This window comes from Simochromis diagramma, unplaced genomic scaffold (assembly GCF_900408965.1).
Source record: "Simochromis diagramma unplaced genomic scaffold, fSimDia1.1 OVJJ01000208.1, whole genome shotgun sequence".
NCBI classification, from domain to species: domain Eukaryota; kingdom Metazoa; phylum Chordata; class Actinopteri; order Cichliformes; family Cichlidae; genus Simochromis; species Simochromis diagramma.
In genome coordinates, this window is record NW_024386789.1 from 3,985,304 (window position 1) to 4,009,077 (window position 23,774).

At 40.0% G+C, this 23,774-nt stretch overlaps 2 protein-coding genes across 6 annotated transcripts in view; one reads left to right on the forward strand and one right to left on the reverse strand.

Moving 5' to 3' along the window:
* LOC120728535 (testicular acid phosphatase homolog) lies at positions 1-10,570 on the forward strand. Of its 2 annotated transcripts, XM_040023522.1 has the most exons (13): positions 1-143; positions 617-750; positions 1,807-1,902; positions 2,850-2,936; positions 3,898-4,044; positions 4,283-4,381; positions 5,298-5,393; positions 5,835-5,967; positions 6,200-6,282; positions 6,397-6,503; positions 6,768-6,949; positions 7,155-7,269; positions 10,468-10,570. In XM_040023522.1, the coding sequence occupies exons 2-12, from the start codon at positions 661-663 to the stop codon at positions 7,262-7,264; spliced, it is 1,230 nt and encodes a 409-aa protein (XP_039879456.1). In that variant the 5' UTR covers positions 1-143; positions 617-660; the 3' UTR covers positions 7,265-7,269; positions 10,468-10,570. The 2 variants fall into 2 exon arrangements, with proteins under 2 accessions (XP_039879456.1, XP_039879455.1); XM_040023521.1 differs by lacking the exon at positions 10,468-10,570 and having other exon boundaries at positions 7,155-8,248.
* mybpc2b (myosin binding protein Cb) overlaps positions 7,460-23,774 on the reverse strand; it is a 26,002-nt gene continuing 9,687 nt past the window's right edge. For all 4 annotated transcript variants that reach the window (XM_040023519.1, XM_040023518.1, XM_040023516.1 and 1 more), the window contains 26 exons: positions 18,563-18,631; positions 18,307-18,455; positions 18,089-18,206; positions 17,929-17,977; positions 17,682-17,738; positions 17,397-17,569; positions 17,084-17,216; positions 16,427-16,551; positions 16,180-16,285; positions 14,207-14,373; positions 13,696-13,861; positions 13,477-13,583; positions 13,351-13,380; positions 13,103-13,245; positions 11,697-11,856; positions 11,456-11,560; positions 11,182-11,370; positions 10,936-11,070; positions 10,651-10,818; positions 10,408-10,496; positions 9,919-10,114; positions 9,673-9,812; positions 8,615-8,774; positions 8,082-8,218; positions 7,808-7,994; positions 7,460-7,613 (listed from right to left, as the gene is read on the reverse strand). In XM_040023519.1, the coding sequence (XP_039879453.1) occupies positions 7,591-7,613; positions 7,808-7,994; positions 8,082-8,218; positions 8,615-8,774; positions 9,673-9,812; positions 9,919-10,114; positions 10,408-10,496; positions 10,651-10,818; positions 10,936-11,070; positions 11,182-11,370; positions 11,456-11,560; positions 11,697-11,856; positions 13,103-13,245; positions 13,351-13,380; positions 13,477-13,583; positions 13,696-13,861; positions 14,207-14,373; positions 16,180-16,285; positions 16,427-16,551; positions 17,084-17,216; positions 17,397-17,569; positions 17,682-17,738; positions 17,929-17,977; positions 18,089-18,206; positions 18,307-18,455; positions 18,563-18,631 (3,281 nt within the window). In that variant the 3' untranslated portion in view covers positions 7,460-7,590. The remainder of the gene's footprint in view (positions 7,614-7,807; positions 7,995-8,081; positions 8,219-8,614; positions 8,775-9,672; positions 9,813-9,918; positions 10,115-10,407; positions 10,497-10,650; positions 10,819-10,935; positions 11,071-11,181; positions 11,371-11,455; positions 11,561-11,696; positions 11,857-13,102; positions 13,246-13,350; positions 13,381-13,476; positions 13,584-13,695; positions 13,862-14,206; positions 14,374-16,179; positions 16,286-16,426; positions 16,552-17,083; positions 17,217-17,396; positions 17,570-17,681; positions 17,739-17,928; positions 17,978-18,088; positions 18,207-18,306; positions 18,456-18,562; positions 18,632-23,774) is intronic.

A 23,774-nucleotide genomic window follows, 5' to 3' on the forward strand; every position in this document is an offset into this window, starting at 1 on the left:
GAAACATGCACTTAGTGTCAGCCTGGGTGTGAGTGAGGATTTGACACACCCACCCACACAAACACACACACACACACATATATATCTATATGTCTGCGAATCATTTGTACTACAACACCAAAATATGTGAACAAGCAGCTGAGGTAAGTGCAAATCTTCATTTATATTTTAAAAAAAAGCATTTTGTTGCATGCATGCGCACGCTGCATATTGCGCTTTAAAGTTTTAATTAATGTTTGAATCACAACATAATAATAATTTCTCTTAACTGGAAAGAAAGAACACTATTATCAACAGATCAGTGGCTCAGCTTGTTAAAAGATTATGGAAATTTACTGAAAGTAACTTCAACTTTTAAGAACAAAGTAACCCAAATTAAAAAAATATATATTTCAATGATTATGTTACATGCTTAGTTGATTCCTCTTATCATAGTCAACATGTACTTAGAGTAAAATATTATAATAATAATATAAACCATATGCTAAGATCATGACTGGTACACACAGCCCACTTTATCTCCATCACTGCACTGTTTCTGTTTCTTTTTGTTCCCTTATTTAATGTGAAATTGTGATTTTATAGATTAACTTTCTTGATACTTTTCCTCTTTCAGTGAAAGAATTTTGTAAAGCAGGTGACGCTCGACTAGCTGAAAAGATGCAGAAGTTGCAGAAGAGTTTGGGCTGTTTGTTCCTTCTCTGCTGCATCTGTTTGACTGAGTGCCGGGTGCTGAAGTTTGTTGTAGCTGTAAGTTCCCCCATTTGTCGCCTCCCCCCCACAAGATGTTTGACAGCATTTCTTTGTTGAATCCTGTGATTATTATATAATCTGGAAGACACTTTGCTGTGCATGGTTACTGATTGCATTGTAGTTTTCCTGCCCGATCAGTATTATTGTTTTTGCACTTTTTTGTGTAACAAAGGATTACTTTGAGCCTAAACTCCAACAGTGTCTAGCATATCTCTCCCACACACTGCAGCTTTATACATAAACCTCTTTACATAACACCTTATTACCCAACTGAATGATTTAAGAAAAAGAAATCACACTATTCTTATGATTTGGCGTTTCATATTTTTTATTTTTTTGCATCCTTTAAAAAAAAAGTTGTATGTGTATGTTGCTTAAGTGCTTTAACCACTTACCTTGGGACAGCATACTATAAAATTATATATCTGCTACATAACTATTACGGCTTAACCAACTGCTTGACAGTAAAAGTGTGTTATCAGCTAAATCCACTAAATTCCTGCTAGTCTACAGCAACCTCGTATACAGCTCCACTGAATTTCATTGAGTTTAGATTCACAAATCTTTGGGTTTTTTTTTTTTTTTTTGAAAACTATTATTTTTAGTTATTGATTTAATTACTTTACATACATAAAAAAAATCTCATGTTATTGTGCAGCAATTATATTCAAAAGCCTTTGGATCTTTGCTGACTTGTGCTTGTGTTATTGTGTTATTTTTATGACGTGTTTCACTCGAGTGGTTTGTAAAATTACTGTGGGATCAACAAGAGTGAATCAGATGTGTGCACAATCCCGTTAATTCAACCTTTCTGTTATGTCACGGCTCAGAAAGTGAGCTGTCAGGTAATAACACTAATGCAACAGTTCTAACGATTGTGCCTTGATGACATCATCAGAATGACACTTGTGCCTCAGATCCTGCCCACGCGGTCCACAGTCACAGATCTCTATTTATTACCTCTGTCTCAGGGTGATAATCTTGTTTAAGTGTGCAGTGTAATGCTAACACAGCAGCACGGCATCATGTGACAATATCTGTTTTGCTGCTCAGGTGTTCCGGCACGGAGATCGATCACCTATTGAGTCATATCCCAGGGATCCATATGGGGAGGAAGTGTGGGCTCAGGGTTTCGGACAGTTGACTGAGGTACTTGATTTGTCATTGACATTTTGTTTTGTTGTTAACAAAAAACGTGAAGAGATTTTGGTTGTATAAACTGAATTGTCTAATAGTTTTACTCTAGCTCTTGTTTTACACAAAATCATTTGGGCTGTGGTACGGAGGCCCTACAGTGCAGAAGAAACAAAAATTGTAGAAATTGCAATACAGCATTTTAGAAAAGAGAAGAATAAAACAAAATACATAATAACAGCATAGCAAGAAACAAACAACAAAACAGTCAAAGCTGTTATTTATCTTAACAAACAAATTAGAAAATAACACCAAGAAGAAAAAAAATTAAGTTAAACAACAGAACACAAGAATATTACATAAACCTTTTTATAAAAACAAAAACAAAACAAAAAAACACTGACATTTAAAATTAATAACAAAACAGAAAATTACATTTCAGTAGTTTACAAAGTATGTCCTTTCTAAATGTTTCTAGTTTTCTCTTTAATGTTATTTTGTTTTGCGCTTTAAGGCCACCATACTTGAACTGGGGTGACACACAGTTCACTAAAATATAGGTGAAAAAGTCAAACAAAAGAAAAATAATAATAGAGACTTTATGCTTATAATTTGACAAGAAATTCATAAACAGGAGGATCACAGGCTTAACACAATGAATGCATCACTGTACTTCAAAAACTGCTGAATTCATTTACTTAAAATCGTTCACTACAAAATACACTTTTAACAGACTTCGGGCTTTAATTAAATTCCTTCCTCCTGTGACTTTGCTCTGTTGTCGGGCAATTAGCTGCTTTACAGTGTATAAACTCATTATTTTGTCTTTGAGAAACACTGGTAACAGGGTAAAAGTTGCTTATCTATGTAAAAAGGTTGATTAGGACCATAAATCTGCAGCGTTTTCAGTCAAAAGGTCAAATTCTGCTAAAAATGTAAAATGCTGGCAATTTTCCTTCCAGCTGGGCATGAAACAGCAGTTTGAACTGGGCCGGTTTCTAAGGAGGCGTTACGGAAATTTCCTCAGTGAAGACTATAACAGCAAAGAGGTAGGTGTATCTGTGTATGCAAACACATATGTGTATCTGCGTGTTAATTGCTGTTTCCTTCCCCATCTTTGTTTAGGTGAACTCTGTTGTGAGCTTCCTAAGCCTCTTGTCATGCGTGCCCTGTAAAATCAAGTGCGCGTACGAGCAGTCACCATCTGTCACGTCTGTAAAAACATACAATAAGTTAATGAGCCTGACTCATTTTGGTGAACTCACTGTCATGACCGTGCAGTGTGCTAAACATGGGAGGGTAATGTAGCCCGTGGGCTTCATGTAAAGTACAGCTGTCAGCAAACATGCAGCTTCTGTGTGCTGGATCCTAAACACACTGACATTATAAGAGATTTTTAATTTCTTTTTTGCCTCTGCTTTGTTATACTCGTTACCTTCCTTTTTCTCTTGCTTTAAGTGCTCGTCTTTCTCTCTTAAACAAAACACAATTACCACAACTAATGACAGCTGTTCTCAGAACTTATCACTGACAATCTCTTGCCTAAATCTCAGTGAACTTGTGCCATACCTTTTCGCGTGTTGCCATGTCTGTTTTACGTTCACAAAAGGGGGGCAAAACAGAAGCACTCCTGGTATCACAAGAACATCCAACCTTATCTGCTTGATTTACGATGTGTAAAAACCTGATAGAGAGTGACAGAGAGCTATAGAAGCGGGAAGACTGATGTCAGAAGAGATCACAGCAAGACAGATTGTCCCCCCCTCCCCTTTCCTTCTCATTCATTTGACTCTTCTATGACTCTTTGGGTTAAGGAAGTGCCTCAGTTGACTTGGGATGACTACTGCTTGCAAAAATAAAGGGAAAAACTTTAATGAGATTTCTAAATGTAGAAAAGAAACGTAAGCCTCATTTACCCCAGAACACAGCACATAGTCGGATCAGTGAAACCACTCCAGTACCAGCATATGAATGCTTTTTAATGCCATGTACTCTCTGTGATTACAACAGATATATGTGCGGAGTACTGACTACGACCGCACTCTGATGAGTGCCCAGGCTTGCCTTGCTGGGATGTTCCCCCAAACCAGACCCATCATGCCCCAGTTACTGTGGCGGCCTATTCCAGTGCACACCATCCCCAGAGCCCTCGACAAGGTGGGCTGCTGAGCCACATAAATATTTTCTTTTCACAGCAGCAGCCACGCAAAGCTGATTACAAAATTGTGTAAATTATTTTGGGCTTTTCTCTGTAGCTCCATGCGGCCATCTGTGTGCATCCCAGCTGTGATTCCCCACAGTGTTAAAGTGTGAAATGAGCATACATTTGTGCCCACAAGAAGTACCTCGAGTTAACGTTCATTATTTCCACTGATGTTTAACTGCTGTTTTAAAGTTGCTGAGGTCTCCAGGTAAAGACTGTCCAAGGTTCAGCGCTATGATGACGGAGACCTTCGAGAGTCATCCCTACCAGAAGTTCCTTAAAGCTCACCAGGTAAGACAAAGGCCGTCTCCACACAGCCAGACATACCTCTAAATACACTGTTCTGTAGCCCATCAGCATCTGTTCAGTGACGTGAATGCTCACAGCCTAGTTTGTGTTCAGCATATCTTTTCCGTGAGTCATGTGCCTGCTAACCAGTGAAAACTTGTTTGTAACCCCGTTGTTTAATATCATCAGGCTTACACAATCAAAATTGCTGCAAACAAAATCGTTTCCTTACCTCAGCCTCTCCTGGTCTGCTTATCCCAGCCCTAATTTGTAAATTAACTCACATGCTGAAATGCCTATTTCAGTAAGTATATACTTCACAGTTGTTGATGTCAACGTAATCAGCACCTCTAGTAGACGTGTTTGTTATGCTGAAGACATCATGTCTTCTCAGTGATTTTCTCAGGCACGGTGACTCCAGTGCCTACGAAAAGCTGCACAGTGCAATTTCTCTCACATTCTCAGAGACACTAATTAACGGTTAGATTGAATTAGATTAAGAATTACAATAAAATGGTTTTAATTAAATGGAGTCCCACGTGTGGCCTATTAGGGTGATGTTTGAGATCAGGCCAGGGCATCCTGCATTGAATTTTAACACCCTCTGCTGGAGGCAGAGTACCTGCAAGGTATATACACTAACCAAACTGGTGCCACGTATCACCGTGTTATCTGACCAAAGGTTAAACTTACAGTCATCGCCACATTAATGAACTACTAATGCTAATTTATGCAATTTTTGATTATAAACCCCTAAAATAGATATCTAATCAGTGTGCCTGGACAAATATCCATAAATAAATGGAATGTTACTCATAAAAATGGTAATTAAACTGTTGTGTTCCCTTGAGCCTTATTATTGAGCCTTATTATTTAAAGAGTTTAAACTGATGTCCTTATTCTTTTCTTCCCTGTGCAGTATTTTGTGGAGGCTCTCTCTAACCACACTGGCTACCCTGTGTCCAAGCTGGTTGGTAAAAAAATATGGAGGGTCCACGACACTCTTAACTGCGAGGTATACTTTAAAGCAAGCCCACAAATATTTCTGCTACCTGTATTGTGCACATTACAAGCTGCTACAAAAACCAGATGCAGAGAAGTGACAGAAAAAAACACAAAAAAGGAACAATAATGTGCTTTCGTCAAAGTATCTCCAGAGAAATAGAGCGAGGGTAGGAGTGCGGGGAAATCACTTTATACATACAGTAAAAGATGAATGGGGCAACATATTGAAATGATAATTAAAGCATAATGAGATGGGTGGATTCTAGGCCAGGTTGAATATGTTCATTCAAACTTGCAAAATGAGCATCTGTTATCTTCAGACTGGTGCTAAAAATAGACGGGATAATAGAAACTATAAAGTACGGCCATTTAAACCTCGTTTGCTGCCATGTTGTATAATGTGATTATTAGCGTAAGGCAGTGCCGTAATGAACATTCTTCTCTTTTGCAGAGGATTCATAACTTGACTCTGCCACGCTGGGCCACCCAAGAGGTCTTGGACACCCTGAAGAGAATAGCTTCCTTTGAGGTCATGTACAGCATCCTCAGTCACAAGCGAAAAGAGAAGGCCAGGCTCTCGGGAGGTGGGAATTCACATTAGAGGCAATTAATTTAGAGCACTCAAGAGGAAAAAAAAAGAAGAAGCTCTGTTTATCTCATGTGACTGCTGGCCGAAGCTTTGTTTATTAGCACATATGAGCTAATGGGACAAAGATGATTACAGGGCCAAGACAGGATGCTCAATAAGGTCAAAAGGATTGTCTTGGTATGTGAGAAAAATTAATTTGCACTGTTGACATTGTGGTAATTCTCCAGGGGTCCTGCTGAATGCCATCCTGAGGAATTTCTCTAAGGCTGTAGAGCAAGGGAGCACTCTCAAATTCATTATGTACTCAGCTGTAAGTGCATTGCTTGTGTACGAGCACACATTTATAATCTGCTGTGTAAACTGCTGCTTGATGTACTGTATCTCCTCGCCTTCTTATTGCTGTGGTGCTTGTTCCTCGTTCCAGCATGACTCTACACTCATCACCCTCCAGGCAGCTCTGGACGTGTATAACGGGCTTCTTCCTCCTTACGCTGCCTGTCAACTCTTTGAGTTCTACCAGGAGCATGATGGGTAATGACTTCCTTCCAGTTTTATTTCCTGCACTATTCTCTTTTGCATATTCAAGCACACTATGTAGGTCAGATGCCCACCACATTTTGAGGTATCGCGGTTTTCTGTTTGGATGCACCGAGCAAATACCTTTCCTTTGCGATCTGAGGAAATTTGGCAGCCGCCCAGGGCTGCAGTTGTGAAAGCATCACATAATACAAATACATTTGCATAACACTTACAGATGTGTGTCCTCTCATTGGATTCGTCCTAATAATTACCCAGATCCTATTCTGTGGAGCTGCACTACCACAATGACTCTCGGAACAACCCCTACCCCAACCCTGTGCCAGGATGCAACGGGTTGAGCCCTTGTCCTTTATCCTTGTTTAATGAGCTGGTGAAGGACGTACTGGCAGATGACTGGCAGGCCGAGTGTGGGTTTAAGACAAAATGGTCAAGCACAGGTGAACAAGATAAGGTTTATAATCTGTGTCTATGTCTGCATTTGGTGTTGCCACCAGGTTTCTCTGCAACATGTTTATTATTATTGGGGGGTTTTTTTGGAGGGGGGGCTTGTCTGGGATTATTCAGAACACACTGCCTCATTTAAACATATCAAGGCTTTTGGATATTTGCCATGTATAGCTAAACAGTTGTTGTCTCCCACAGGTACCATAACAGCTCTTGCAGTGGCTGTGGGACTCCTGGCGGTGGCGCTGTTATTCAGTATAGGGGTGATAATCCTCAGGCGGAGAGGACAGTACTCCAGGGAAGTGTAGCAGAGGTGATTGACACACTTGTACCATGAAATATATAAATATAAAAATGCTTCCCAACTAATGTTCACTGTAATATGATCGTGATAGTTATTTTGTGCTTGAGCAGATTTGAGCCTTCATAAAGAATACACAATATACATAAATAATCATGAAATAATTTTTTAACAGACATAAAATGTAATCAGAATAAACAACTTTTACAGCAAGGATCACTATATTTTATTTGATTCAATCTTGACAGTGTGCTCTCCTCATTGTGACGTCCACTGCTTACATTCACTGTTTGGCTCATAATTTGAATTTCATATTCGTTGCTGTCCAGTTTCTCACTTCTCTGGCTCTTTGTAAACTGTGAAAGAACAAGAGAGATAGTGGTTGTCAGCTTTTGTTAGATTGGAGTCCAAGTGTGATGGCAATCATTGTTTTGTTGTAAAGTGTTTAGCAGAACCATCGAGACTCATCCTGTCCTAAAATAACCAAAGTTCCTCCTGTTCTTTCATCTGTCCTCCTCTACCCGCTCAGACGGTTGCCCAGTGTTCTTACCTCGGACATTAAGTGTGCACTCCACTTCATCCTTGCCCAGTTCATTGACAGCCATGCAAGAGTATTTCCCTCCATCAAAGGTGCTGGGCTTTCGAATGTTGAGGGTCAGAACTCCTTGATTGTTCTGCATCAAGTACTTGGGATCCTCCCCAATAATCATCTTGTTCTTCATCCAGACAATCTTAGGCTAAGATTTGAACAAGCTGAGTTAAGAAAGCTAAAGCTAAAACTTCTTGGCTAATTAGTGGACTCAATTTTTAACATGTGCTTTTACCTTAGGAAAGCCTTTGACAGCACAGCTGATAGCAGTGCTGTAACCAGCCACAACACTTCTATCCACCAGCGGCTGAGTAAACTTGGGAGAGCAGCACATGTCTTTCTCCTTGTAGGGCTTTGATTTGAGTTCCAAGCCTTCAGAAGAGGGTGGGAGGTAAATCAGGGGAAAAAAAGGTTGCAAAAATCAGAAATGAACTGTATGAACTTAAACATGCAGCTCACATGTTTAAAAAGAACAACAAAAATACAACTTTGCCGCTACAAATATAAAGTACTTCTTTGAATAAAATGCAGCATGGATATATGAAATCAAAAGTTTACTTATTTATTAAATAGTAAATCATTAAGGATAATATGGTTGGTATAAACTGAATATACACCAATCAACTAAAGACCAAACACCATTGGAATAAATGGCTCACACTGTACTTATAACTTGGCTAACTCAGATGTATTTAGATGACTTAAAATCAGCATTTTAGGCCTAAATATGTGTTCAACTGCATGTAAATATTGGAAACACTGTCATACCTGTTTTGCCAATCACAGCCGTGTTCTTGCTCATGCGCGGCTCCTCGCTCAGGCCACAGAGATTTTCGCTGTAGATGCGGAACATGTATTCGTTACCCATGACCAGATCCGAAACTGTGCAGTTTGTTCGTCTATTGTGCTCATAAACAGTGAACCATTCCTAGAAAGAGAAAAGAAGTGATAATATTATATTAAACCACAAAAATCCCCCACAAATCTAGCAGGGAGAACAAACCAAGTGTTGCTAAATGTAAAAGAAGCAGCATTTGGTAGCTAATGTTAGCAAACCCAAGATTCAGATTTGGCTCCTTCTCTGATGCAAAGACGACAAGAGTAAGCAGGATTGGCCAGAACAAATCAGTGAATCAGATAAATAGCATGTTATTCTGTAATTCTCCATAAAGCACAAATAAATATGCTTTTGTGCGAATGCAGCCAAAGCACACACTTCATCCTGTCAGCTGTGATCTCTCTGCTTTGAATGCATGAAGCAGGTTGGTCAAACAGACTCGCAAGACCTGCAGCTCTTCATAAATCCACTAAGCTATAAACTGTTTATATAAACAGATGTCTACATAATCTGTAGGCAGGGGCCAAGATTTCTGGTTTGCTTGTATATCACGTTCTGTTGACCAATCACGCTTGAGCAGGCTTTGGCAGCATGCCGATAAAACGGTCTATGTGGAGAACAAAAGAAAGGCCGCATTTGTTAAAAGGTTTTATTTTAACTTGGAGTTAGGAATAATCCTTGATTGCAAAAGTTAAAAATTAAGTTAAACAGTATATAACAAATAGCTTAAATAAGCAGAATGATATGTAGCACAATAAAATAGAATAGACCATGCCAAAAGAAACGAATCTGAAACCACAGTAGATACAACAAAGTTAAATAAAAACGTGAATAAAGTAAGAAAGCAGTGTCCCTGCAGGTAAAGTGAGTCATGAGCGATGATTCAGAGAGATAACGTCCTGCGTAGTATACAGGTCCTCGCTGGACATCTTGGCAGGTGACTGTGGCGCTGACGAAGACTGAAAACACCCCCATTTCCCTTTCTCACCTTGGTCTTCATGTCTGCCTTCTGGATAGTGTATCCAGAAATATCACAGTTGCCATCATCCTTGGGGGGGTCCCACTCAAGTGCAGCATTAAAGCCCCAGACGTCAGTCACCTTCACATTCAAAGGTGGCCCAGGCTTGTCTGTTTGGGGTTAAACTTTTATTAGTGTAAGCTTCTAAACTCTGATGAATATTGCATCATCTCGCGTGTCGTTGGGCTAAGTCGTCTAGAGTCCTGGGAGTCATACCAACAATCCTGATGTTAATGCTGGCCCTGTCCTCCATGTTCTCAATCTTCAGAACCAGCTCATATGTTCCAGAGTGCTCTCTCTCTGCTGAGCGAATGAACAGGATGCTGTCCACGTTTGAGTTACGCACGTTGACCATCTTCTCGTCAAGCGGTTTGCCATCCTTGAACCAGTTTGCGATGGGGCGTGGCTTGCCCTGTGGTGCAAAAACATAATCAAGTTTTATGACTTAAAAAAATGTAGCTTCAGGTTTTTTTTTTTTCTTCATACTTTCAATACTCAAATTATTAAAACGATGCACAAAACAAAAAAAACAAACAAACTAAAAAACTAGGTTTTGTTTTCTAAAGTAAGCTCCTAATTTATTATTCTAATGCTTTTTAGAACATAAGAAAAAAACTAAATTTGGTTTCAGCGGCTGCTCTCACTAAGATATCACTGTTACTGATTGTTATACTGATTAGTGCACAGAAACTCATCCTTTCTAACCTGGAAGGGGATAGTCAGGTTGATCTTCTCTCCCACTTTCCTGATGTACTTTGTTCTCAGGTCACGAGGAAGGCGGATCTTTGGATGTTCTGAAGAAGAAACAGACATCCTGTTTAAACTTCTTATCATAACATGCCGTATGAGTCTCTGTGGTCAACACAAAGAAAAACTATGCTACATCCAAATGTGCTATTTACATTTATACTTGCTCACTTTATTTGGCTGTGAATCTGACTCACTCACCGACGATCTCACGGATGGTGACGGGCTGTGACATTATAGCAGGAGGACTGCGCCCGGCAATGTTTACTGCCACCACCCTAAAGTTGATCTTCTCTCCCACCGGGAGGCCGCGCACCACAAATCCCTGTCTCTCGCACAGCTCCTGGTTTGCCACCACCCACTCAGTGTCTACGTTAAAAGAAAACTTCATGTATTAAATTAAACTAAGTGTGATCTGTGTCTCTTTCTTTTTTTCATTCATTCAGCTGTTTTCATTTATTACACGTAAATATACGGCATTATCACCTCCTTCTTTGCAGTATTCAATAACGTAGCCGTCGAGGCCCCCAGCTCCAATCTTCTCTGGGGCGAGCCACTTCAAGCTGCAAGTGCTGTCTGTCACATCGTGGACTGTCAGACGCGTTGGCTCGCTTGTTGGGGCTGAGGATGACAGGAAAGGAGACTCAAGAGAATCAGTGACTGGCTTCACTGAACAAAGGAGGGACAGGGAGTTGCTGAGAAAGAGGACGTAAGGACGACTGTGAAACGTACCAATAGGCATGAACGGTTTGGAGCTGAGACTTGGCTGAGACATGCCAATGCTGTTGACAGCGAACACCCTCATCTCATACAGAACACCTTCAATCATCCTCTTAGCCTCGTATGTGGTTGATTCGTACACGTCAAAGTTGAGCTTTGTCCATCTGGAAGAGCCTTTCTTCTTCCTCTCCATGAGATAACCTGGTGGAGTAATAATGCAGTTACATGAACAGGTTGAATAATAATTTTGTTTTCCTTAAACAAATTAATGTAATGCATGCTCCACCTTTAACTGGTGCACCGCCATCAAATTTAGGAGGGTCCCAAATAATGGAGGCGCAGTCCTCTCCCACTCCTGTGCACTTGATATTCTCAGGGGGGTCGGGCACATCTGATAAAAAGATTGCAGTTTATTTAAATACAACAGAGAAGACAGGTCAAACTGGTATTTGCAAAAAAACATCCCTGGTCTGCTGCCCACTACGAGGGGAAACCAGCTGATGTCATCCTGTAAAACCTTCACTTACCCACAATCTTCAGAAACAGCACAGCCTTGTCCTCTCCGGCAGGGTTGGTGACAGTGATGGAGTAGTTGCCCTCATCGTCTCTCTCCGCCCCCTCTATGACAAAGCAGCTGAGGTCTTTCCTGGACTCCACCCTTACACGTCCTTCAGTGTCTGTGATTGGCTAACACACGATATTAAAGCAGTTAAAACATGCCTAACAATTAGGGTTTACTTGTAACTTAAAGTTGGGCTAACAGAGATTGGAGTAGGGGTATCAAACATAAGGCTTCGGGGCCAGAATAAACCCACTCACATATCCAAACCAGCTGAAGGCAAAATCTTCTGACTGTTCATTGTTTTTTGCACGAGGAAATATTGTGTCGCAAGTCTTTGAGAGTGGATCACATCATGGGAAGGGGCTGTCTGTGAACTGTTAATTTTATCCAAGCCAGAGGTCTGAATCATCTTCGGTTTTACAGCCAAAGACATTACTCAGGGCCTGCAGTACCACACTGAAGTGAGGCGGTTAAGCCAAAGAGCTGTGCCAGTGCTTTTCATAAAGTTACAGCAGTAGTGTTTCTTTGTAATAAGACAGAAGACAGAGTAGGAAAAAACTGAGGCATGGCGTATTTATGAAGCTGCACTTCTTTTTCTGAAGACATCTCAGACTTTTCATCATCTTTTTTGTGGATGGATAGTTCATAAAGTGTGACCATTACAAGAATGTATTGTTTATACTGCAGGGAGATTTATCTTTTTTATTCACTTTTTACTGTCCACTTGTTCTGCCACTTCAGTCTGCTAGTGATGAAATGGTGGCACATGAACTAAAACGAGTGTTAGCTGGTGGCACTTGTGCAAACCAGAAGGGCATGAATGGACCACTTGGACTGACCTTAGGTTGAGTGTAAAATAAGAAGAAGGGAGCTGCCTTAGTATGACACTGATGGCACCTAAGGTCTGCTCATAACTCCACATGTGATCATTAAATTATATTCTAAAAAGTTTTCATTTCCACATATGTCCTATTATTTAAGTTGTTAAGTTATGCAAACTAAAATAATTCATGCTTAGTTGTAGTTATTAGGAGCAGGACCACGCTTTCTTCAAGCTGTTCGCCTCGTTTACGTGCCCCACCCTCTCTCACCTTTTCAATTCTTTAACTTCTTCACTTCTATTTAGTACATGGGGACTTGCAAGGCCCAGGAGCCGCTGTCAGTCCCTTTTGAGGCTTTCCCAAAACCACAGCTCAATTCATGTCCAAGCCATTCACCTTTACCTACCTAAATGCTGTCAAACTGAAAATGAGGCCCAGCTAGTGAACTAAGAATATTTCCTTTACAATTTTATCTCATTTTTAAGTTTGCTAAATCTAAATCTATCTAGTTTAGTTTTAGTTAACTGCAGCTATTTTTTGGAGCCCTTACCTTATCTCCTTTGGACCAGACAACAGTTGGAGGTGGCTCGCCAGTGATCTCCACATCCAGACGAAGCTTGTTCCCCGCTACCACGATGATAGTGTTTTGGGAGACCATGTTTCCAGTGGTGTCCAGGTGGATTTTTGGAGGTTCTGGTTAAAATACAGCATTCAAAGAGAGTCATCAATCAAGTAGGCTGTCTTGGGTTTGAACTATACACAGGATGTTTAATTATGATGTAAATTACAGGTACCTACCTTGCCTAGGCACATAGTCGATCTTAATTTCTGTTATGAAAGAGAAAAGAGGTGACAGTATTATCCAGGCTGCTGGTGACTAATTTTTCCACAGCAGGACCTTTGTAATTGTTCGGTCTTTCTCACCCAAGAAGTTCAGTTTGGCAGAAAGTGACAGGGCATATCCATCAGGTACAAATGTGTAGTCTCCAGCATCCTCTGGCTTCACATTATCAATAACCAGTCGGTGAAACCTGAGACAAGCAGCGCAGAAGATATCATGTAGTTTTATGGAAACATCTGTGTCAATAAAACCCCCCAACTTTGTTCACATGAAGGCAAAACTGTTTGGTATCGTCTTTTCACCTTCCAATGTGGGTCATTTTGATGCGCTCGCTTGGCAAGACCTCCACGCCATCTTTGTACCACTTTCCTGTGACCTTGTCGTCAGACACTTCACACTTGAACATAGCCTGATCTGTTGCCCTGACTGTCAGATCAGCGATGTCCTGCAACACCTCCAGTTCCTTTTCTGAGGAAGGCCACAAAAGCATAGATCAGGCAGGAGACAGACTGTGTAAGTGTAGCAGGAGAGGAAATAAGGACACCCACTGATCCACTCATCTTGACACCCACTGCCATGAGTCGTTACTTTGTTTTTAAAGAGAGGTGCTGAGCCCTTGGGCCAGCAGTCTTCTGCAGTGAACGTTTAAATGAGAGAAACCCTTGGCTACTGTATATATATTACCTTTTGATACACATGTGTGAATGCTCTAAAAATATCATCATTATTAGCTTGGCTTTTCTATAAGTTTATGTTTTACTCTCACTCAAAACTAAAATAAAGACGTGAGATTATTATGATTTCATGTGGTACCTTCCACCTCCAGTTCTCCTTTGGTATGACCCCCATTTGTCCAAGCGTGGTACATTCCGATGTCATCCAGTGTAGCTTCCTGAATGATAAGTGTGTGCTTCTTTCCATCCTTCTTAAAGCGATATTTTGAATCTTTGTCTTTGTGAATCTCTTGGTCTTCAAAAAACCTGGAAATTAATATAAAACAGAAATTTTTTAAAAGTTGTCACTAAAACTCTCTAAAAACAAACTGTAAGGTGAAACCAGCTCTAACTTTACAAGTCACACTGGAAAATGACTTTGGAAATGTATGATTTTAGATTAATCAAGATATTACAAAATAATATAAATCTAGCTGTGTATACCACGTTTTTAAAAATATAATTAATTTCATTCATTTGCTCTTTGTACTTTTTATTAGGTTTTTCAAAATGCACCTTTAAATAAGAAGACACAATATTAAATTTAGCAACGCTGTATCAAAATTATCTCAAAAATAAAAACTCCAGTGAAACAAACTGAAATAAACTTCAGAATTTGAGCTTGAAATGCTTTTGCTGACTGACGATGTTCAAAGCCATCTAACTTCCATATCAAAATCTACACATTCGGTTGAGTTTGTGACAAAATCTCCTGTATCAAGCAGATCAAATAGCCTCCACACATTTTGACCAGAACCAAGATTTCCTACAATATAGTTTCATCTGATATGAAGATGAGAAGGTCAAAAAATAACTGTGGAATATTACTGAATGAAGTCCAGAGGGAAAGAAAGTTATCACAAGGCTCAAAACTTTAGCAAGACAAGCTCCAAATAATAATTTTCTGAGTCTCTCACATTTTATAGTGAAATCTTCTCTTCTTTACAACGTCGCTTCAGTACATTGAGGTTTCACTTTTGCACATCTCTCTTAAGGTTCCAGCGCAGCATTTTAGGTTGAAGTCTGAACTTTGACCGAGTCATTACAACACTTCCTGCTGTTCTTAGAATCATTGTCCTGCTGCATGACCAAATTTGGGCTAAGTCACCTCACATTTGACTTAGGAATACTTTAATATACAGATGAGTTCATGGTCAGCCAGATCATTAACCCTCCACTACCGTGCTTGAGAGTTGGTTTGAGGTGTTTGTGCTGATATGCTGTGTTTAGTTTTTGCCACACATGGCCCCGTGTATTATAGCAAAACATCTACAATTTGGCCTTTGTACAGTGTACATTGTTCCAGAAGTCTTGTAGCTGATTCAGATGCAACTTTTTACACCTAAGCTGTGCTGCCATGTTGTTTTTAGAGGCTTTCCCCTGGCAACCCTTCCAAACAAGCCACACTTGTTCAATCTTACTCTAATCTTATTCTCATTAATCTTATCATTTTAGGTGCTAAAAGAGGCCTGTAGATTCATCTTTTGCAGGTTTGAGTATTGCATGGACTAACTTTGGGGCGACTTTGCTGAGACATCTGCTCCTGGGAAGATTGACATTGTGTTAATGTACATCTGAATGCTTCAGATCACCAAACTGCCAAATCTTTTCTTTTATAGCGTTCACACTTGCTGATTGATGACTAATTGATAACTAATCAAGTGTATTGTCCTCTTATGCACGCGGTAATGGTGTTCTTACGTTGTTTGGAGAACTTTATGGAGTCCTGTGAAAACTATTGTTTTCTACATGTGACTTTAAATCAGGGGTGGGCAATTCCAGGCCCCGAGGGCCGGTGTCCTGCAGGTTTTAGATCTCACCTTGGGTCAACACACCTGAATCACATGATTAGTTCGTTACCAGGCCTCTGGAGAACTGCAGGAGCTAGTTTAGCCATTTAAATCAGCTGTGTTGGTTCAAGGACACATCTAAAACCGGCAGGGACACTGGCCCTCGAGGCCTGGAGTTGCCCACCCCTGCTTTAAATGCTTTTGTAAAAAGTACAAGTTAAAAAATTTTCAGCATGTGTACATAACCTGAATCTTTATTGCTGATAATGTGAATTTCACTCACCACATGACGTGGGCACCCTCTTCCGACACCTCTATCTCAAACTCCACTCTTTCTCCCACAACCACGTGATAGTCATCCATCAGCTTGGTGATAGTCACAGGGGGCTCTGAACACAACAGAGGAAGATTTTACAATTCATGAACCAAGCACTGAAACTTCACTTTTCATGCTTTGGGACAAGACATGTGCTGCTTTACTGTATTCTCAGATCGCTACTGTTACCAAACAAGAAGAAGAGAAAGTGCACCTTTGACAAACACCTCTGTGAAACACTTGTCTTCCCCAACCACGCACTCATATGCAGCATCGTCTGCCAGGGTTGCCTTATTTATTGTGAGTGTTCTGACATTGCCGCTCGCCTCCATGATATACCTTAAAAAGACAGTGTTTTTTCATCAAAAAGAAAGCACCTCTGAAAGTATTTCCACTACTGTATAGTATCAGATCCTTCCTTTTTAAAATGTGGATTTGAATCAATCTTATGACAGTTGCAGTGGTACATATTTTGTCTAGCAAAGCCAACACATATATTACAGTTTTCTGCCAGGATACAGTATTTTTCCCACATTGGGACATTTAAGGAAACAGAGATCTTTGTCCTGCTTGAGTTTCTGGATTTGGGGCATAAGATGTCTTGGCAGTATGACTTGCTTTAACCCACTGGGAGGCCTCTTATGACTGCCTAAAAATAAAACATGTTGATGGCAGCATCGTTTCTGAGTATGACTGTGTCGCACAGATAATTTTAGCTTGATATTTTTAAGCACTGCCCACCAAGTCAATCTAAGCTTGATGATCTGATGATATGACACACTACTGTTTAATTAAGCCGTACCCTGTGAAAAGCACACAAAAAGATGCGTGTGGATAACTGGTGTGTGTGTGTTTATGCTTTTAATCATACTTGGCTGAGGGTTTGATCTCCTGACCATTCTTCAGCCATTTGACCTGAACATTGGGATCCACCACTTCACACCTCAGGGTAATTTTCTTGCCCTTATCCACTGAGTAGCAAGATTCAAGCTTCTTCAGGAAAGCTGTAGTTGAAGACACACAGAGAAAAACCTCAAATTAACTCATTAGCTCACACATGTCATGCCCGCTCAGCCTCATAGCACCCATCCTCTTGCCTTCTTCTTTCTATCCTTTTCCTCTCAATCATATTTGCAATACTCCTCCACTTCTTCCCCTCCCTTCCGTTAATTGACCCGACTTACCCTCGCTATGTATAACAGGCTCGGCCTTCATTTTTTTCAGACGCTTCAGCATGCCCCTCAGGTCAGTGATGCCATACTTAAAGGCGATTTTCTCATACTCGCTTGGGTGGGCACTCTTAAGCAGTTCCCACACATCTATCTCTGGTTCTTCTTTTTCAGGTTTCTTCTTCTTCCTGGCAGAGAAATAAAAGGGGGTTTCTTAACAGGTAGGGCAGAAGAAGCACAAAATACAATGAGGAAATCATACTGTCTCCTCGATAAACAAAACAATGTCAAGATTCTCACTTAGCAGCTTTGAGCAGAGCGCTGAAATCCAGATCTCCCTCATCCTCTCCAGCGTCACTGCATGTACAGAATCAGACTAACTGTAACACACATAATGCATTTTGCCATGGCACAACATTAAGTGTACTATACTGTCAAACCAATGTGCTGTGAGACATGTTCACACATATATACACAGAAAAAAACATTTTAAAAAGTCTATGCATGCATTTTCCACAGGATGAAACACAAACCCCAGAGCACTTACGCTCTCTTGAAGGCAGACAAAATATCTGCCTGCTCGTCCTGATGTGCAGCTGTAATAAGAGAAGTTGCAGAGAACGCACATTATTCCTGGATCAGATCAAAACATCAGTATGTATAGAATCCGTGGCAGCCTCAGCAGGTGAGAGTCTGTTTTTACTCACCCTCAACAGAGATCTCAAAGGTGGAGCTGTCACATTTGTCTTTTGAAGTCACTTCGCACCTGTAACCACCAGCGTCTCCAGGGACCACTTTGATGACCTTCATTTCATAAGTATAGATCTTAGGGAGAAAATATTCATTACTTCTTAGCTATTTCTGAAGGAAGAGGATCGGCCAACACGGTACAAAAAAAATATCTATGTCTCTCTTTGACACACACTTTAGTATTTCTGTCGTAAGTTTCTTTGAACTGCAAATGTTTTCCAGCCTTGCTGCCAAGGTCCAGCCACTTGCCCTTCAACCATTTCATGGTGGGTTTTCTTGTCAGGTTGGTGGAGTCGACCTTGGCTATGAAAGTGACATCCGTTCCTGCCATTCACAAGCAACAGTTAATTCACATGACATTATATACTCAGATTGCATATTACGGATTACTGGAGACAGCAATAACACAAGCATTCATTTGTGTATCTAACCTGCGACAGCGACTACATTATCCGGCGGTTTCTCCACAAAGAGCCCAGTGAGCTCAGTAGACTGAGGCTCTGAAAAGAAGGAGTAAAAAAGATTTGTTAAATCAGTAAATCATTAAAATCTGGAGCCCATTTTTATAGATTCATTTAAGACATGTGCTGCAAAATAACATACAACAAAAAATAATGTTCAAAATGCCAAAGTGCAAGAGACACGGTGAATGGTTTGGATATATCTTTGCTTATACTGAGGATCTAAAGTACATATAAAACACATATAAGTCACATTGTTTCTGAACAATGATACTTCCATGCACGATGGGGGCACTTTTTGGACACTTGCTTGCTGATAGAGCAAGCTCAGTAACAGCAGATGAAGTGTCCTGCTTGTTCAGGCAAGCAAAACGTACAGAAATACACGATAACTATATAAAAATCTGAAACTATTAACAAATGCACCTGGTGTCCTTTATGCATCAGCTTTTTTCTACCATCATCCAAGATTTGGCATTCAAGGTGCTACTCTATAAACAATGCACACTTGTAATTGGCATTAGGTTCTTTTGTTGCGTCCTACTCTACAGTGCAGCTCTCTGCTTTGTTTTCTGACAGGGAAAATAAATGTGCCTAATAAATTCAGTTTACTAAACAATCACAGCCAAGACTTGGCTTGGAAGCCATGAGAAGCTACTCAGGAATACAATATCCTCTTTGAGCATGACCAACACATAGCTGGCACACGTCTGAATTTCATCACGTTTTCATGCGTTGCATTGTCACAGTCCTGCACTGTGCTTTCACATCGTCCTCATTCTCCCTCCAGTGTAGGGTCTGCTACAAAAAACAATTATCCCACTTTCACATTTGAAAGTATAACACTTTTAAGTTATACTGTACCATAAGTCAGTATAAACTCAAGGTAAGTAAACAACAGTTACACAATGATTATTTTAGAGTCATTGCATCGAAACAACACACAGTAAAATGCAACAATTCTTTCATAATGATAAGATCATGATCTCAGTAGTCATGATCTGAGCTTCAAATAATCAGTTTAATCATCAAACATCGAATCTAATATTTGAAATTATCTTGATTACTTCTGCTGGACTGATTTCCAAGGCTGCAATCAAAGCAGATACTTTACCCCACACAGAGCAACAACAGAACACCCCATGCTGCCTGAATAACAACCCCCCCCCCCCCCCCCCCCCACACACACACACACACACAAATATTACACAAAAATCCCAAGCCAGCACTGACTTTAATTCACATTCAAACTGCTTAATATTTACAAAACAAAAAAACAAAAAACAAAACCCTCAAGTATTTATGGGAAAAAAGGTAGATCAGAATCCAGGTGTGGGTTACTGCGGTCAACTGAGAAGAAGTGATTGCCAGTCAAGTGACACAGAAAGCACACGCTAAAGTTTTATCTATTAGGACATTATTATATAATAATAATTATAAATAACACAGTCCATACCAGGTTCTTAAATTATTTAAATACAACTAATGAAATATTATAGTGTCCCACAATTTGTTAATTAAATAAATAATAATTTAAAAAAGCATTTTAACTTACTTTTTTGTAAAAAGTAAGTTAAAAAGCAGAAGCAATGTGTTAAGCGCCACCTTAGTGCTTCTATGGGAATTAAGATGGTAAGTAGCAACCAGGTGTTGTTGATCAAATGCGCTTGGTTAAATGTGAATAAATGTTGAATGCAAAAATTAAAAGAACTTGAATTTATAATTTATATACTGCTTTTAAATAGAATCAAACTACAACATTAATCTCACATACTTCACCAAATAAATCATTGAAGTGTGATTTAGATTTAACTAAAAAATCTATTTTTATATCCTGTTCTTATAAGTTATAAATCTAATACGTAGTATAAACTTAGTATAAATTTTGTTGCAATAAATTCAGCTAAGGGAATGTTGGATTCCAATACTTTTTTTTTAAATTGGCAGTAACTTTTTTGCAGACATCCATTACTAGTATGAGAGCCCCGAAACAAACTGCAGTTGGCCAAGTGATGATAATCCCCCCACACATTATACCCCTGTGAGCATGGCTTTAAACAGCCTTGGTATGATAAGCACTTCCCACACAGAAATTGACTCTTAAGAGATACATTAAAGGCAAACTCAACTCAGAGGAGTGGAATAAACTTTCTGTAGCCAGGACAGGGGATCAAAGAAACGGCAGACCTGAAAATATTTTTAAAATCTATAAATCTATATTTAAAATGTGGACTGTATACAAAAGATATTTGACCCCCCTGATGATTCTTTGAAATTAAATTTAAATGCCCTGAGTAATTACTGCATGACTAAATCAGTGCACAAACTCAGCCATATGCCACAGTGTTGAGTCAATGATGTTATTCAGCCTGATATATTAATAACATTGATCTTTGAAAAAAAAAAAGACTTCTCAGATCTGACTTAATGAGGATGAAAAAATATATTTTTTAGTGACATTATGTTGAATTATTAAGATAAATTAGTCTAGATTTTGATATAGACATCATAGCTTCTACATTAGGCTGATTTTGGTACATTTCTTCAGATTCCCTCTGTTTCTATCTTCATCCTGGCTGCGTTTGTCTGTATTGCTAACCAGAATGGTGTGGCTTGGTGGATTCGTGGTGGATTTGTGGTGGACAATGGTGATGATGAGAAACTGTACTCCCAGTGTTGGGGTAAAATATGGCCGACAGCTTAAGATCAGTGGTTCTTATGTTTCCCTTTGAAGGTTTTGCACATGTTCAAGGTTTTTTTGTCTTTGTTTCATGCTCCAGTTTTTCCCACTCACACTCTACCACTAAGCTTACCCTTTCTTCTCTTATATATGTGCCATGCTGCGCTGTGTCTGGATCATCTGCAGTACAATGTACCTTTCCTCCCTCTAGGCAAATGTTGTCACAGCAGGAGTAGCTTGCTGAGTTCCACATTCAGCGATGGGCATTCATGACATCAGAAGAGATGCACACTTATGAATGGTAGGAAAGGAAAAAGCTGTGGTCATACATCCACCGCTGGCCACATTTGACTGGAAATTTATAGAGGTGCCCAATTTATTATTCATGACCTCATATTGACTCTCTAGCCCACTTTTTGCTTGGCAGGCCTCTACTTTCTGGTATGATTCAGCACAGCAACCAGCCTTCCCTACATGGCTGCCTTGTTGTGAGGACACAAAACAGTCTTGACACGTTTGATAGAGTCTGTGACTTCTCATCTTTCCTTTGCATACCTCCACGTCCATCATCTGTGTATTTCCAACAGTCCAAAAAAGAAACACTTTGGCAATCGTCCTGGTAATACTGGCATCGCTCGCAAGGTCCAGTCTGCCAGTCTTAACTCCAAACATATTCCTAACATATGACAACATATACTGCAGGAAAGAGTTTACATTTCTCAGTTGCCACTAATGCTGCACCTTACCTCATACTAAGAACACATAGATGTTCAAATTGGAAAAGGAAAACCCTTATAAGTGCTGTGTTTCCCTGTTAAGCACAGCAAGTCTTGGACATTTTGCACACGTCTGAAAAAGTACACCAAGAAATTAGCACCCTTCAGCTCCCTGGGGCCTTCACCCTTCCAGAACCATTCCATGCAATCTCCATCTAGTTAGTCAAAATAGAGCAGACGTTCAACTGATCACTCTGGCATCACTAAGGCAGATGGGGACAGCTTTGTATCAAGAGCTCTTAAATTTTTCTTGTAAAACCTGAGCTGCACCGCTGCAGCAACACTTTTAGATTTAGCCTTTATGACACTTTAACGAAGTTTAGTTAGTCAAACATCTCAGATCCTTTGAGCTGACGAGACATGAGCCTATATGCAGATCACATGCTCTCTGGAGGAACTGCGTTTGATAATGTCTTGGATGACCTCACTACCTGACCTCTCCTTGCAGTTTCCTAATACAGCATGATGTTAAATTTGAGAAGCAACCATAAAAAGTGTCATAACATCAGATGACACTTGGCACGTTAACAGCAACAGCTGCTATTGTGCCCCAATGAGTGCCGCACACGAACCACAGCTGTGTTTCCACTCTCATTGTTTAAATTGCCTGAGGGACAGAAGCACAAGAGGGTTGGTATCATAGGTCACAGATGGAGAGACAATAATTTTCACATGGAGAAACAAATTCTAAATTGCTGAAAGAACATAAACAAAATAATTTGTCTGTGAGTTGTCTGGTAGCATCAGTGGATACCACCAGTAGGGGACAGAAATGGATGAATGACATAAGAACGCTGTCACACACTAGGATGCCTACAGTGTTTTCTCTTTCTGAAGCTGCTACTGAGATAGATACACAGACAAGCCATCTTTAAAAACACTGGGAGAAAAAGTGAATAACATGATTATCTCTGTACACTCCCACCTATCAAGAGATTAGATATGTTAGGCACCAAATCATCTGACATATCAGGATGACATACTGCTGGCAGAGAAGAAAAGAGAAAATAAAAAGGAGCCAAGCTGACTGGGTTTCAACATATCCAATATGACAGCATTCTGGGATCCAGTCGTGGATTGCCAAACAAAGTGTAACCAATGACTCCAGGAGAAGGACAACCTTCTAGCACCCAAGGTTCACTTACAGAGTGAAGGTTGGTCCATGCAGTTAGACACAACGTGCCCTTTAAGGTGATGGATGATGCACAAATATTTGTGCCTGTCACTCCCATCTAGTGTGATGGGGTGAATTTAAACTTTTCCTAACCTTAACCAAATAGTTACCTAAAGATAAATATGTGGCATTTAGTGCCTAAACCTAATAAGTGAGTCAAAGTGAAAAGTGTGTGAAAAACAGAAAAAACCACGAGCAACCATCTGTTTGTCTGGGTTTCTCTCGGGAAGACAAGTTAGAATCCTGCACCATGGGAAATAGCTAAGCCCGTGGCGATAGTGTGACGCTCTGGGCAATGTTCTGATGAGAAAATGTGTCATTCGTGTACATGTTTGACTCGTATCACATATCCCGTCAATCGACATTGTTGCAGACAAAGTAGAACCAGTTATGGTAATGTTATTACCTGACAGAGGTGGCAAACCTTCAGGCAAACATTGCATACAGCAGAACGTTCAAATTTGTTCATGAATTAAACATTGGAGTTTTGAGTGTTAACTCCATAGTTCCCAGTTTGATTAAACATCTGTGGGATGAACCCAGAAAACAAGT

Excerpts from the sequence above, each read along its gene's own strand:
- LOC120728535 (XM_040023522.1), top strand. The coding sequence starts at position 661 with ATGCAGAAGTTGCAGAAGAGTTTGGGCTGTTTGTTCCTTCTCTGCTGC. Across the intron at positions 751-1,806 it reads TGCTGAAGTTTGTTGTAGCT|GTGTTCCGGCACGGAGATCG; the intron begins GTAAGTTCCCCC and ends TTTGCTGCTCAG. Across the intron at positions 5,968-6,199 it reads GAAGGCCAGGCTCTCGGGAG|GGGTCCTGCTGAATGCCATC; the intron begins GTGGGAATTCAC and ends GTAATTCTCCAG.